Genomic DNA, 16,864 nt, shown 5'->3' with positions numbered 1-16,864 from the left:
AAAACAAGTACACTTTATAAAAGGTTGATGTTGACTCGTCAATAGCCAGGGTCATTTATCCATGTGTAAAACACATGATCCTAGCCTATAAATACCCCTCCATTACGTCGTAAAGTATCCCGTATCATAGTCAATTCTCTGATAAGTTTGTTTTAGCTTCTCTCATTAAAAATAAATCTCATTGACATATTTGTGTAAAACACATGATCCTAGCCTATAAATACCCCTAACCATTACGTCGTAAGGTATCCCTTATCATAGTCAATTCTCTGATAAGTTTGTTCTAGCTTCTCTCATTAAAAATAAATCTCATTGACATCTTTGAATTATGCTTTCTAATAATTGGATATTTATTCTCACGGTGGAGATGCTTACGGGGACATAACCTCGGGGGGGATTTCCATCTCAGAGAGTCTGAAGGTGATTCACACGAAGCATACCACTTGGAGAATCTGAAGGTGCAGAGTCTATAAATCCTACTAATTGTAAAACCTAGTTTTGCAAAGCCCGAAAAATCCGTGCAATACCTATTTGAGTTCAACAAATCAAGAAAGCAGAGCTCGACATGGCTTATTAACAAATATATTCCTTGAACTTGATGGAGTTGGATTACGATTTAACAAACATTGAACTAATATTCCGTAAATGATTTAAATCTATAATTTATGTCTTATGATTAGTATAATATTATATTTGAATTACAATCGTACGGTAGAGAAAATATGAAAGAGAAGAGATGTGTAAAAGAGAAGGAAAGAAACTTTTATTAATAGAATAGACTTAAAGTTTTAAAAATGAGAAATTTTTTTTATGGGAAAAAATGAGACATTTAATAGACGTCATGGTGTTTTAGGACATTAGGACATTGTTATCTTAAATTCTAATTAAAGATATCGGTTTAGGACACTTTTGGATATGTCCTCCGTTAAATAAGTTTAAGATGCGGAATGAAAAAAGTAGGGAGAAAAAGGGTGTGACTGCGTGAACTGGAATAACTAAAAATAATAAAATAATAAAACAGAGTAACCTAAACACTGAAAACCATCATCATCTATCATCACCGCAGCAAAGAAGCAAGGAGGCCAGGCCACTGTTCTATTTTTCTCTTGTATATCATCACTTTCGCTTCCATTTTAATCAGCCGTGTTTGTTTATTCACACTCTCTCTACCCCTCTATTCTCTCTTTTACACCTCAAACAAACACAACTTTTAATCAATTCCTTTTTTATTTTAATTTTTGTTAATTTAACCCTAATTTTGTACTGCTATGCCCGATATAACGACTTCTACTCCCTCATCGCCGATTGCTTCTCATCCGAAAAAGCCGCCGCCGGAGATTCAGCCGATGTCGGCGACGGGAGAGGCTGCCGCCGTCTCCGCCGCCGTGAATGAGAGTTCTGATTGTGGAGGTGACAATGCTGGTGGTGTATCTAAGAAGTCTGTGTGGAAAAGTGTAAACGGTGTCGTTGAGCCTGCTCCGGTTATGGGAGGTTCTGCTTGGCCTACTATTACTGAGTCGACTCGCGGTTCGCCTAAATCGTCGTCGAGTTCCGCGAAAAATTTGTCTGATGCCTCGAGTTCGGTTGCGCAGGTTTGGTCCTTGAGCAAATTGTTAATTGTTAACTTGAGATTATATAGTCTGCTTACATAAAGATTGCTAATTTGTTAGCTTTTGTAGTAGCATAATATTACCTGTTAATGTGTATAATCAAGTAATAGTTTAGTCGAGACGAGGTTTATATGACATATGGACAATCTGATCTTTGATGTGTATTCATTCACTAATGTTGAATGCTCACTTTGCTCTGATTATGAATCAATATTGTTTTGATTTTTAACAGCTTTGTTTGTGAATGTATGTTGTGTTTGATTTTTTGCAGTAAAATTCGTTCATTTAAAATGAATAATGTAATTTTTTTTCCATTTGAAACAGTAAAATTCATTCCTTTAGAATGAATATTATATGTGTTTTTCATGATGAGATTTTGATTGCAAAAACATTTATTATTCTGTTGCTTTTGAATACAGGAACAAGTAACAACAATACATGCACCTCAGAAACAAGCTACTGCTAATGGACACCTTAACTCCAATCATAATCGCAACAAACAACCTTATCGACAAAGGTCTATGAAGAAAGGTGGCAGTACAGGGGCTGGATCAGGTCAGAGTGGCGCCATTCGCCCGCCCCCTCCGCCTCCACCACCTCCATTTCCCATACCTTTTGGTAATCTATTACCGCCTGGGATAGAGATGCCTCTTAGAGAGCCAGCTCCATATCTGAGCAATAACCGAGAAGCAAGACCAGTCGGAGGTGTAGGGTCTCATTCACCAAGAAATCCTTCTAGACGGGGTAACTTTGGTTCTCGACCTGCCGGAGATGGAGGATATAACAATAGTTATGGAGCCCGGCATGACCAAGATCGCGACAGAAATGCTTCTCGAAATCCCTCTGGAAGAGATGTACATATGCATCATATGGTTCCCCCTCCTCCACCACCTCCTCCTCCTCGAGGTTTGGCAAGACCAGTGTTGCCAGGACCTATACCATACATTCCTCCCCGGCATGTGCGACCATTTGGGAATCCCATGCCTTTTGGTAAGCTTATATGGATCAATATTAAATCAAATATTGAATTGGACTAATTTTTTTTTTTTTCCTACAGATATGGTCCCTCCTTATCTATATGTTCCACCAATGCCTCCTGACTCCTTCAGGACTGTTCCACTCGTTCTCCCGCCACCTCCACATATATATTTCCCTCTTATTGATCCAAATTTGCGAACTTTGTTACTCAACCAGATCGATTACTATTTCAGGTATAAGTATTTAGTTGGATTAAAGCCCTCATTTGTAACCTTGTTAAATTTAGACTTTGTTCCTGGCAAGTTCATATGCTATTTGTTTGCTTGCTACAGTGAAGGTAATTTGGTTAAAGATGACTTCTTAAGGTCAAACATGGATGATCAGGGATGGGTATCTATTAGTTTAATAGCAAGTTTTCCTCGAGTAAGTAAATATTCACTTTAAATTGTTATTGTTCTCTTGGAGCATGTAATAGATACAGAGTTCTCTGAAGAAAGAAGTTTGATGTCTTAACTATCATCGGTGGATCCTTGCTTTTTATGTGGATTATTTGTAGAAAATGTACTGGTACTTATTGTATGATATTTAATATCCCCCCCCCCCCCCCCCCCCCCCCCCCCCCACCACGCAGTAGTTAACTTAATTGGACATTGCTGACTTGAAACAAGTTCCTGTAATCTTTTTATGAGGGCCTATGTACTCGTATGAGTATATTTAATTAGGAACTGTATGAACCTGTGTAATAATGAGTATACAACCAGTTATTTTGTTTTGATTTAGGAGGCCTACTTCACATGACTTTCTCACTTACTCTTTTGCTCTGTAACACTATCAAATTAAATGCAAATCGTATCTAAAATATTCTTGTTGTTTTAGGTATGTGACAATAAAGGGATATCAAGCTATGAACTTATATAAATAAAGGTCCTGTTAATATTAAAATTAGAATAATTAGATATGTGCAAGTTGTTAGATATGTGCCATCACAAAGATTGTTTCTTACAGTGAGTGTCACTGATCAATTTTCAGAATACAAAGTAAGATTTAAGTGGATATAAGTAACCAAAATAAAATCATATGCACATGCAACTTGTGTGGAGGACTTGAGAAATGAGAACACACACACACACACACACACACACACATATATATATATGTATGTGTATATATATATATATACATATACTACATATGTATACACATACATATTACACACACACACACACATTTATCGGTATAACAGCTTCATATGTCATTGCATTCCCATTTTTTTTTTATTAAGTGAAATGCAGCACCATAAGATTGGAAGAATATCTCTACATGTAGAAACGCAGGAGACGAGATGTGATGTGTATCATTCTCTTGTAGAGGTAGATGAGAGCTTCATCACATAGGAATAACTACTCATTACTTGACATCATGCCAACCTTAGAGAGAGCAAAATTTCTGATAATTTGTGCACTAGTTTTTTTAAAAATCTTCAACCGATTCTTAGTTTAATTAGGGTGAAAATGTAAAAGGATACAGCTTGTTGCTTAGCCAGATTGGTGTGTGTGTGTGTGTTACAATATGAAGGTCCCAATCGGTCTACATCATACACAGTTATTCATAGTTTTTAAACATAATTGATGTTTGCATTTATGAACATGATACAGTATTAAGTGTTTTATTTCAAACAAACAAGAAATGGTGATGAGAAGGCTTTAGAGAAGTCAGATCAGGGAAAAGTGCAGTGGAAGTAATATGTTATCTACAGAGGCTTGTTCTTTCTTTAGATCATATATTTGAAGATCTCTACTTCAATTAAATTAGTCAAAGTTTCTTACATTGCAATTGAACTTAACTCCTTCAAATGCCAGAAATTACTGTTCAAGTCAAATTACTTCAGCTAGCAAAATGTAGTCGTCGAGCTCCAGTAATATTACCTATGAATGTCACTGATGTAATCATGACAATGAACTTGAGAGTTTATTTCATAGATATGGTTTTTCTATTTTTTTGCTGGTTTACTTTTAAATGACAAAGGTGAAAGTCATTTCTTAGTTGACGTAAATGTGTTGTTACAATATTCTGTACCATTCCGCATGTTTGGCTTTTTTCTTCTGGTTTTAAGCATTCAATTTTTGTAAACTATGACAGGTTTCGAAATTGACAAACGATGTCCAATTGATTCTGGATACTTTGGGAGCTTCAACTGTTGTGGAAGTACAGGTAAGGTTTATATCATGTACTACCTGATTAAATCGTGTCTTCTTATGTTTACTTTGGTCGATATTGTTTTTCTTTCTGAATCATATGTGCTAATACTTGTAGTGTGCTAATAACATCCTTAAAAGGTTGACCTGTGTTCACATTTCGTGGAGCGTTGTATTTTAGTTGAAATGTCATGACGTTGTGGGATGTCTTTCTAGTAGCTTCCACGTGGTCCTCGGATGAATCATGAATTCATGATAGTAGAGGGGGTCCCATCTCACTTGAGAAAGTAGAGGATTCACATAGAGATGTTAAAAACCTGTAAAAATCCGTATTCATTAAATTTATCTATAGAAAACATTTTAGATATCAGTTCCATTAGAGTTTACTGCTGCACTTTAGTTGTTTCTACATTTATTAAAATGGAGTTTCTTACAAAATGCTTTCTAAATTTTTAATTATCTTTACATTTTACATAATGCCTTAACAATTTTTTTTTATTGAATTAGCAGTAACGTGTTGTACCAAGTGCATCTTATATTCTGCACCTGCAATTGTTTACTGCAATATTTTTGATTTCAAATTATATGCCCTGAAGTTAACTACTGATCCAGTTGGCAGTTGACGGTTGTACAATAAGCCTATGTTTCATGTTAGAACTTAAGCTGAGCTTTACTTCATTATGTTGCAGAGTTTTTCCAGAAACAGTTTATGTAGTGCTGCATATAGAGTAAGATACACAGTCAGTCCAAAGAACATATTAGGTGGAAAAAGTAACATCTTTCTCGTAAAACACCATCCTTCTTGATGCTGGCAGTACCCAGGCAGTCACCTGACACACCTTCATAAATATATTTAAGTCATCTTTTATCATATTTGACCTTTTTTGTATTTCAGTAATCAATATTTCAATATTTTGCCTCTTCTTTTGTGATAGATTCAGGGCTGGATTGCCATTTTTCCTTGTTAGCAAAGTCTGTTTCCCCATAATTGATATGAGTTTGAGTATGTAGTGGTGTATGCTCGGTTTGTTCTGGTGGCGGAGATGAAATCGAGTGATAAAAGTCAAAGGATGTCTTGTGATGTTATGTTGTTTGAGACAGTACGTACAGTGAGGAAACAAATATAAATAATATTAGGGTTGGTTGCAGCAGTGTCGCAGTAGCAGACTGGGTAAGGTGGTAAATTAGATAGTGATTGATGACCAAAAATCTGTCAATAAATTTAATTGGAACAGTTACTACACCTAGTACATGCACTTGTGGTTTCAGATGTTTTTAATTCGTTCTTTCATAACCACCTTATGAGCACCATTTGATGTCATGTTCTTAATCCGTTTATTCACAGGGGGACAAGATTAGGAGACGGGAGAATTGGCAGAAGTGGATCCCTTCAGTTAGTCAGAGTTTGCCAGACCTTGGTTCTCAATCTCAACCTCAAAGCGAGTCAACTGACATCATGCTGGCAACTTCCATTCAGGAGGTCCATTTAGACAAGGAGACAACTAACAAGGTCAATAGTACAGACACGAAGATAGAGCAATCGGAGACAGAATCCAGTATAGTTCCATCTACGGACTCGATGATTACTCAATCAGAACCTGCAAAGGGCGAAAATCCAGCTGAACAATCCGACTAGGGGTGTACCAAAGCAACAGGCAGCTATTGAAATTCCCATAGATTAATTTTTGAGAATTATAATAATAATTCTATAGTGCTAAGTTCAGTCCAAAGTTTGAAATTGATTCGAAATTCCTATCTTGGTCTGATTTTTTCTGGGAAACTATTACAAATTATACAATTTACCGTTTTATGTGGAAATTAAGAGTAGCCAGATTTTGGTTTTTGTGGATATGTTTTTTTTGTCAGAGATGCTGGCATATGTTTTATCAGTACAAAAATAGATGTTTCTATAAATTACAAAGTTTTACTGATCCTGGATTTTACTCTAGTAGATAATTATCTTATATAAAAGTTAATTTATTGTATCTCTGCAGATGAGGCCTAAATACAAGAGGAACTTCCCTTATTTTTCATTTTGAGTTTTTTTATTAGTCAAGAAATTCCCAACTGGAATTGGGCGTTTTTTTTTTTAAATGCAAGTTAAATGTTTAATAGCACTTTATTTCCCTTTATGTGTGTGTTCGATGACTATGTTTTGCAAAAAGATGCCATTTATTGTGAACTAATACAGTAATACTCCAGAGGAGTCTCTACAAAGGTTATTCTCCGTGATATACGACTTAAGCACAAAGCAAACATCAATTCCGTTGTCGTCCAGCGGTTAGGATATCTGGCTTTCACCCAGGAGACCCGGGTTCGATTCCCGGCAACGGAACTTTTTTGTTGTAATTCTTCCCCAGAATTTTGAGTTCCATTTCTTTTTGTATGTATAACTAGAATTTTCCCCAACCAAATCTTTTTCCTCCTAGCGTTTCTTCCCAACAATCAACATGTCATACATTTCCCTGATCAAAAGGTAGCAGTAGCAAGTATCTGAGTCTCTGGATAAGAGGTGAGTAAAGCTTCCGATAAAGTTTCTAAATTTTAATAGTGATTTCATTCCCTATGTTTATCTCGCTCTAAAAGTAAGCTATTGTAGCTGTGATGTTTGTTACTGTGCCTCACTCAGCATTCAGTTCCTATTTATTCCAGTCTTGTGTATCACTTTGTGCATTCTGATGTTTAACATATTAAAAAAATTGTTTGTTTCAAGTCTTTTGAGTAAAGTCTGTTTCTTTTGGCAAAAGTAAGTTGTGTTTTGTTGTATGGGTGGATTATTTAGGTGGAAAATGTTTCGAGAGTCATACTATACAATTTCCCGTATCAGTAAATGGTGTAAGATAGGATTGAGTTGATGGAGGAGGAGGAGAAAGTGTGATAGAAACAGGAATTAGAGGGGAAAACAGAGCGGGTAGGTTGTAAGATTTTCCATTTTGAAGCTTGTTGTTTAGGGATATCTATGAAGTTTGTATCGTCTCATTATGCATTGAGTTATAGAAGTAAGTCTTGGATAGGCATTTTTGATATAATGCTTCGGCTGCTTTAATAATAGTCCATTTATCACCATTTACAGGATTGGAGGATTTAACTTAAACTATGTTTATGTGGGCTGCAGTAAGGTACTATGATGAGACTTCGAGAGCAACAAGGAGAGAAGAATTCCTGTTAGCTCTCACCCTTAACAAAGAGTTAAATAGTTAAATAGTCACTGGAAGACAAAGTTTACATTTATTCTGGAATTGATAGAGTTACCTTGAAGCTTTGTCAACTTACTTCCAAGATTTTACAACTCTGTAAAGGGATTTCAAAGTGGGAAACTAACAATGCTAATAAAGAAGTCCAAAGCTCTACATCTTCTTATATCTAACCTAAACAACAATTCTCATGGTTATATTATATACTCTAGTTGCATGAAGGGCTTTGCTAAATACTCTACAGCCACCTATAGTAAAATATGTCGTGCACAGTAAAGAGTCACTTGAACATATCTTTTTTCTGTAGGAATTGTAAGAAATGGCTTGTAAAGTGATGAAATCTGTAACGAAGTCAGTGGCAGTCTACCAGTATCCTTGGCAAGAGCAGTTGATGAAACACCAGGATGATCTTTTAGAGGGAGTTTGGGGCTACTGGCACCTCGGGGTCCGAAAGAAGTTCTCCTTGCTGGAGAAGACTGGCCTTATGATCCAGAAAGGAAAGGAATGAGAACCAAAAGAAAAGGACACAAATGTGAGAGGATATCAGCAGAAAAAAGAGCCCATACTGCTGAATTGATGCAAAAAATGCCACAAATGTTGGCGGATTTCAAAAAACGCAGGTGGGAAAGGAAGATGAATGAAGATGATTCTGAGGCCAAGAAAACATAACGATCCAAGTGCTTCTTCCTTTGATTTATTTTGTTCTAGATGGAGGGTACCATGATAATCTTTGCCACAGTTGCTTGTTACTTTACAGTTTTCAGTTGATCTTGCTTTTAATATGTTGATTTTTAACTAGTAATATAAAAATTGAGTCGATGCTTCTCGTGTGCAACTTAGTTTTATTAACTTAATCTTTTGGTTTTATGTGTTGAGTCTCCATATCTTTGATTTTTTTGGCCGGTAATCACTAAGAAGCACCAGCAACATATGTACCCTTCCCTAAGATCTTATGCCGATCTCTGTTGTTCCTTTCATGATTTTATCATGTTCGTTGTGCGTATTGCACCTTAAATGAAAACAAATTTCACTATTCTGGATTTTGCTTGGCTTATATGCAGCTAAAATAAAGATTTCAATGTTTATATCTGACTCTTCGGTGTGTGTCTTTTTGTAATCTTCTCTATGTTTTGTCTGGATCTCATTGACATAGATGACTATGTTCTTGTTTTTTATGTTATTATGAACAGAACGGAAGTAAATTCTAGTGATGGTCATACACATGCTGGACAAATTTGGCAAACTTGAAAGGTAAGCTTGATTTGCTGTATTCTGTTGTACCAACTAGGATTTTTCTTATTTTCTTTGCTCTTGTTGCTTCGCTGTGAGAATAATGCAATGTTCTTATAGTTAAGAATTTAATCGTAATTTAGTAGCACCTATGGATTCAGAAAACAGATAAACTGATGATTTTGATATACATGCCAGTACTATTCTATCAGAAAAATTGATTGATATAATCCTTCAGAATAAGATCGACAAGAACCTTATATCCTTGTTCTGTAGGATGATAACTGTCCCAAAACAAATGCTTGGATTTATCTTGGCATACCCTGCTCCATTTGTTACATAACACCACCACTTCCAAGTCACCGGTACCACAGCAACCTTTATCCACAACATCAAACCCTGAAATGAATTAGGAAAAATGAACGTTTATACGATTCGTATATATTCCAAAAGTGGAGAAATTTATAGGATCTGAGAAATATTATTTACCATGATCTTGGGGGTTCTGGATAATATCTATCAGAGGGTTATAGATGTCGACATAGACTAGTTTTGCTTGAGGAAGGCTGTTTCCGAGGAAATTTAGCTGGGATGAGAGCTTGGAGTTGTACACTTGTGCTGCTTGGTTGTAAGTATCTACACAAATTCTAGAGTTTCCTCCAGCTAGAGTTCTTTGGAATGGTAAGCATCCCACTGGTGGAACACCAAATATACCAATCCTTCGTGCTCCAAGTTTATAAATTTTCTTGATTGATCAGAGAAATATGAAATTCCAAAAGAATGATCAGATTATTATTCATTGACATGTAATTGCCGATGGAAATATAGTCAGAGAACATATTTGTAACCATTTACCTGTACGAAATCAGAAGCGGAAGCAACTAAAAGATCAGCGTAGGAAAGAATATCATATTGGAAGCTTCGAAGTTTCAGTGTAAAATAGGTATTTGCAAGGTCATTACTGCCTGCTACTAGCAAGAAAATGTTGTTATTTAAAACGTGTGTCGTGTTTTCTTCTCCAATCGAAGCTTTTAACTTCCCAATGTATTCCTTAAACATTTCCAGTTGATCTGATAATGGCACAACTGACTGTTATGTAATTTGCTTCAGATTAGTACATGATTGATCAAAAGTAATTAGTTGATTTCGATGAAGGATTATATATTTACCACTAGCTTAGATGTCTGGGGATCATATCCTGTGCCACCAGAAGCAAAGCTGACACCTGTGGACAAATCTTTCATCTGTAGAGAAGGGTCCAGGTATGCTGGCACAAGCTCTTTAATTCCTAATTCCGCAGCTATAAATAGAATAAAATATTATCTCTGTTTCTTTAACATAGGCTGTTTGCATGAATGTATTTTCAGGAGCTACCAAAAGGCTTTTTTTTTTAGTACCTATCATATCCGAAGGTGTTCTGCCATTGGTAAACCTCCCTGTAGCCAAGCCACCCGTGAAATCGATGCCATAAGGAGGAAAATTGCACTTCATGACGGAGCTAAGGTTGTTGTTGTTTCCCTGATCCGCTATCGAGTCTCCAAACACTATCAATCCCGGGACAGTCACATTTTCCGGTAATTTTATCGTCGCTTCACTCCCCATGATCAAGCTACACCAGAGTATACTGCAACAGTAGACAACTAAAGGTGCATTACCATTTAAATAAAGAAATGCAAGACAAGTGCAGGGTTTCTCAGAGAGCAACTTCTGCATTATTAGCTAAGGTTAATCAAAACCAGCTGCAGAAGAAAATTTCAGAGGGGCAAAATTAAAAATTTGTAATTAGTTTTCCTCCTGTATGGTAATATATAGGCCTAGAGGCTTACTATCATATAAAAATGATGGGCGTGATTTTTAAGTGTGGAGTGCAATTTAGAATGCGTGTATCAAGTATGTACCAAAAGGTTATGAATTTTTGAGTTTGAGTACTAGCCCATTAATCATAAATTTAATTTATTAGAGTACTTTGTTCTCAAATTATTTTATCAAGAAAAGAATTGAAGTTAAGAGGCAATAAAGGAGAAAAAACTTATTCATGATTTTCAGTATATCTAGGTAGCTCAGTATTGAAATGATCGGTGTAATTTGTTACTTTCGGGCAAGTATCTATTAGAATAACTTGTAATCTTCTATCACACCTGGAGTAAGATTGTTGAAGTTATTTAACAAAAAAAGAAAAGATTGTTGAAGTTGGTTTAGAAGAATGAGCTAGCTAGACAAGTGCCCCATGTACTAATTTACAGAGACAAGACAAGAGCTAGCTATTTTTCCAATCGTTAATACGTGGGTCTTATTCGTCCGAGTAATTTAAATAACCAAGTATCCGTCCATCTAAAATGTTAAGGGGTTGTGTGGTTCTATTTGGTTCGAACAGTAGAATGAGGTTGGAATGAGAAATCAGATTAAGTTAGTATGAATTTGAGGGATAAAATTAGGGCTGTAAATCGATACGGACTATCCGGTGTCTCGGCTCATATTCGGCTCGAAAATATGATACATGTCTCATATCCGTTTTGAAAACGATCCAAATCTGGCGGAAAAATTAAGCCCGTATAATATATGATCCCGGATACGAGCACACCTATACCCGCTCAGATTCGGTCTCATATAATTTTTCATAATATGATCCTACCCGAATAACCGAATATGATCCACGGTTCATATTCGATTCAAACTCATATACCTATTATATTTTAACACCATCATATTTGCAAGTAAATAGTCATCATTTTATAAAATTGTACTATCTTATTTAAGTTTATATCTTCATAAAATATGATTTATTTAATGTGATAATGCTTATTATCTTCATATATATTTAATAAATGACATATACCAACACATAACTATAAGTTTTAATTCAAAATTATTATACTTTATAATATTATGTTTACTTGGACTAAATGATAATTATTTGAACAACTGAAATAATAATGATATTTGATGTTAGTGGATCATATCCGGCTCATATTCGATGGATCATAAACTACCCGGTTAAAAAATAGAAAATACGATACTGGATCATATCCGGTTCGGATCCGAATCTCAAATACCCGGGATCGGTTTATACCCGAATAAAACGATCCCGGACCCAAATCTGGACAACCTAAAAATAATATGATCCGATACTTGAGCAGAGGGGTACCCGGGATCACCCGAATCATTTTACAGCCCTAGATAAAATCAATATATTTGATTTTCTAGAAATAAGTTATTAATTTATAATAATTAAAATAATAATGAAATTATTATTATTATATATTTTGGCATCACTGATTTAATTTTGTATCAGACATTAACATTTTATTACTCAAAGAGAAAAAAAATCAAAAATGAATTCATCTCATACCCACCTCCCTCGTTGTTTATCAAAAACTCATACATCGAGATTTAAAATATAAGTTTTAGATTTTTATTTTTCCGGCCGTACATCATGTATGAGTTTGGAACGAACAACCCCATGCATGAATCCCAAATGAATCTCATGTTATATTTCAACAAATACAAAAATTAATGACTCTTTACCAGCAAACTATATCCTATTTTCTATTGAGATTAAAAGTCATGAAATAATGGACTCTGTTACCTTTTAGTATAATGACAAGTTCATTTCGCATGATAATGGGGTCGTTTGGGTTAACTTAAAATAAGTGACTTATTGCAATAAGTGGAGTAGAAATGAGAAGTAAATAAGTTAATAAAATGTTTGGAAAAAAAGCAGAAGTTGTGAGAAAGAAGTCTCACCTTTTTAAAAATGTTTCTACTTTTTACACAAACGGCTCAAGAAAAACAGAAGTCAGAAACAACTTCTGCTTCTCTCAACCAAACAGGCTCAATAATTTTCTTTTTTTTAGAGTGCTTTAACTACAATTTAATCGAAAATGGTCGTGTAGTTTGGTGGCCTACCTCATTTCTGTTTCAACCGTCAACCATCGTGCACATTATTCTAAACCATTTCCGCATGAAGCCTGCTCAATTTGCTTTGCTTTTTGAGTGAACAGCAACACATAAATTTACATATGATTTTTAACACTTTTTTTTTTTTAAAAACACACCATCGTAAGAATTTTTTAAAGAATTTCTATATTTTATCAAGACTTGAAATTTTGACCTTGTTGAAGTCCAGTTTAATAGATTGTCAATTTCACTGCAGCTTACGGTGCTTTACTGTATCGGAGATAAATATGTTCGAGTTTGAATTCTTATATAAAAGAAAATGTCAACTTCTAAATATAAATGAAGACATAAAATAAGTAATGATTTAGAATCCAAGAATTTAATGTCCAACTAATGTTTTAGGACCAGTATATGAATATAACTTATGCTAAGTTGCTAAACCACCTCTAATCAAACAGGTTGATTAAAACACACCCGAAGATATGTCATGCTAGTATAAGTTATAAGATTGGATGCAAACAATGAATCAGTAGGTTCAACAGGAAGCGATCAACTTATCATTATATATGTTCCTGCAAAGAACTGCCTAAACTACCAAACAAATCTTACCGTATTAACCTTTAAATGATTGTAGTGTGGCCTGTGACCACAACAAGATCATCCCAACTTTTTTACATTAAATCAAATGTGAAACAATTAATCCATTTTAAATGAAATAATTTTCACACATAATATGTACCTTAATTAAAGAAGAACTTTCCTTACAATTAAAGTTCAGTTATAATCTAATTCATACTATAATGTAGAAATTATGAAAGCTGACACGACAATAGACAAGAAAATCTTGAAGATCATGCATAATTGAGAAAGAAAACAGAAGACATGATATAAGAAGATATGACATCTTGAAAAATATGGAAACCAAAAAAATCTGGAAAAGCTGATACTAGAAAATATGGAGACAAGACAAATCTCGAAAAGCTTACGCTCGGAAATAATTCATATAATACCGTAACAACAGAAGGATCTCTACATAAAGAGACTTTATTGTAATATTGGAGATCATCAGTATCTCAATACATCATCTTAAATTTTTTTACATTCATTCTTCTCATGACAGACTAAATCCCTTATTCTACGGTCTATGATAGAAAAATATATTCATCAATAAATATCATACACAAATACTATCTATTTAACATTATATAATTTAAGTTATATTATTAGAACGGGATAAATATCAAGTAGGTCACTCGTTTCGTCCGAATGTATCAATTGAGTCACTGATTCCCAAATTGACTCAAATGAAACTCTCATTAGAAAAATTTGTATCAAAAATATCACTCTATCGTTAGTCGAAATTTTGAAAGTATTATATATTGAGTTTCACACATTTTTTATGAATGGTATTACATCTAAATGAAAGATTCCGAGTTCTAGTATTTTAGATAATATTTTTAGATTTTTAAAAATTTATCTCCTATTTATTTTTATTTAAATCAAATAAAACAATCAAAAAATTAAAAAAGTAAGAAATTTTTAGAAACGAGTGACCTACTTGACATTTTTTTTTAGAAACACACCATCGTAAGAAATTTTAAAAAAGAATGATTACAAACAGAAAAATATTTCTGTATTTTATAAAGACTTGAAAATTTGAAGTTGTTGAAGTCCGGTTTTTAATATATTGGCAATTTCACTGCAGCCTTACAGTGTTTTACAGTACCGGAGATGAATGTGTTCAAGTTTGATGTAAAATAAAATGTCAACTTCTAAATACAGATGACATAAAATAAGTAATGATTTAGAATCCAAGAGTTTCATGGCCAACTAATGTTTTAGAACCAGGATATGAATATAACTTATGCTAAGTTGCTAAACCACCTATAATCAAACAGTTTGATTAAAACACACCCGAAGATATGTCCTGCTAGTATAAGTTATAAGATTGGATGCAAACAAGAATCAATGGGTTCAACTTATCATTATATATGTTCCTACAAAGAACTGCCTAAACTACTAAACAAATCTTACCGTATTAAGCTTTACATGATTGCAGTGTGGCCTGTGACCGAAAAGATCATCCCAACTTTTTACACTGAATCAAATGCGAAACAATCCATTCTAAATGAAATAATTTTCGCAAATAATATGTATCCTTAATTATAGGAGAACTTTCCTCACATTTAAAGTTCGGTTATATAGGCTAACTAATACTATAATGTACAAATTATTGAAAGCCGAAAGACAAAGAAAGCTGACAGGACAACAGACAAGAAAAACTTGAAGATCATGCATAATTGAGAAAGAAGACGGAAGACGTGACAAGAAAATATGACATCTTGGAAAATATGGAGACCAGAAGAATCTGGAAAAGCTGGCACTAGAAAATATGGAGACAAGATGAATCTTGAAAAGATTACACTCGAAAATAATTCATGTAATACTGTAAAACTGAAGGATCTCTATGTAAAGAGACCTTATTGTAACATTAGATATTATCAGTTTCTCGATAGAATATCTTAAATTTCTCTACATTCATCCTTCTCATGACGAACTGAATCCCTTATTCAATAGTCTACTCCCTCCGTCCCAACCAATTCTTTACGTTTGGTTTGGGCACGGAGGTTAAGAAATATGTATAAAGTAGTGGAAAAGAGAAAGAAAAGTGAGTGAAGTGGCGGGACCCATCAATTTTTAATGTATAAAAGAGAGATAGTGGAGTAAAAGTAGTGTGAAAAAGGTGTAAAAGTAGTGTGAAAAGGAAGGAAAAGTTGGGAAGTGGTGGGACCCATTTACTATTTTTGGTAAGTTTTGAAATGTAAAGAATTGGATGGGACATCCCAAAAAGGAAACTGTAAAGAATCTGGTGGGACGGAGGGAGTATAATAGAAAAACATATTCATCAATAAAATATCATACACAAATACTATCTATTTAATATTATATAATTTGTTATATTATTTAGAGCAAAGATGGTGGATATCTGTTAAGCAACCTGATTGCAGAGCCTGTTAGACGGAAGGTCAGGAGGGGGCATAGGCGCATAGCAGACATCAGGGACTCCGATGAGCTAATCTGTGTAAATAGTACTCCCTACGTCCCCCTCATTTGTTTACATTGGGCGACAGGGGCTCGGCACGCATTCTAATGCTTTCGTAAAACGTAGTTCGATAAATTATTTTGAACTTTTTTTTCTTCTGAATAAAATTTGATGGTTAAATTTTTATACAAAAAATAATAATTTAAAAGTAAGTTATAGAACTATGTTTTATATGCGTCTTAAAATGCGTGTCAAGCAGTATGAAAAAATTGTAAAGAAATGAGAGGGATAGAGGGAATATGATATATGTGATATAATGATAATAACATAAAATTTTTATATGATATTTACAATTCATGTTTCACATGATATCGATGAAACATGTTTAGAAATTATAGATTATAGATTTTATTTTAAACATGTTTGTTTTTACTGGAATATCTATTTCCCTACCCTCTTTAGAGTTTAATAGATATAGGAAACACTCGTTTAAAAAATAAAGGCTTAATGACCTTTTAACCCTCGAAGTTTGAATGGATGTTCTGATGCGGCCTCGATGTTTAAAGTCGTTCGATTCAACACTTAAAGTTTCACTATTGTACCTTTTAGCCCTCTTTTCAAATGACAGTATATAATGGAGGGTAAACTTGACAATTCATATTCAGGGTAAAGTTTGGGCGTACCTTTTAACCCCTAAAATATACATCTCGTTTCTTT

General features: G+C 34.3%; 2 protein-coding genes, 1 non-coding gene and 1 pseudogene across 3 annotated transcripts; 3 read left to right on the top strand and 1 right to left on the bottom strand.

Moving 5' to 3' along the window:
• Nucleotides 1-998: 998 nt before the first annotated feature.
• Nucleotides 999-6,634, top strand: LOC108223986 (la-related protein 1C). Its single transcript, XM_017398490.2, has 6 exons — nucleotides 999-1,592; nucleotides 2,030-2,600; nucleotides 2,668-2,821; nucleotides 2,921-3,011; nucleotides 4,728-4,799; nucleotides 6,129-6,634. The coding sequence occupies exons 1-6, from the start codon at nucleotides 1,269-1,271 to the stop codon at nucleotides 6,417-6,419; spliced, it is 1,503 nt and encodes a 500-aa protein (XP_017253979.1). The 5' UTR covers nucleotides 999-1,268; the 3' UTR covers nucleotides 6,420-6,634.
• Nucleotides 6,635-6,970: 336 nt separating this feature from the next.
• Nucleotides 6,971-11,138, top strand: LOC108220741 (uncharacterized; annotated as a pseudogene).
• TRNAE-UUC (transfer RNA glutamic acid (anticodon UUC)) lies at nucleotides 7,047-7,118 on the top strand. Its single transcript has one exon. It is a non-coding gene; the product is annotated as a tRNA-Glu (tRNA).
• LOC108220740 (GDSL esterase/lipase EXL3) lies at nucleotides 9,303-10,920 on the bottom strand. Its single transcript, XM_017394590.2, has 5 exons — nucleotides 10,605-10,920; nucleotides 10,377-10,507; nucleotides 10,063-10,296; nucleotides 9,697-9,952; nucleotides 9,303-9,606 (listed from the first exon to the last, which is right to left on the bottom strand). The coding sequence occupies exons 1-5, from the start codon at nucleotides 10,918-10,920 to the stop codon at nucleotides 9,416-9,418; spliced, it is 1,128 nt and encodes a 375-aa protein (XP_017250079.1). The 3' UTR covers nucleotides 9,303-9,415.
• Nucleotides 11,139-16,864: the final 5,726 nt, after the last annotated feature.

Source organism: Daucus carota, chromosome 5 (genome assembly GCF_001625215.2).
Source record: "Daucus carota subsp. sativus chromosome 5, DH1 v3.0, whole genome shotgun sequence".
NCBI lineage: Eukaryota > Viridiplantae > Streptophyta > Magnoliopsida > Apiales > Apiaceae > Daucus > Daucus carota.
Note: the sequence above shows the minus strand (reverse complement) of the source record. Positions and strands in the feature narration are given on the sequence as shown.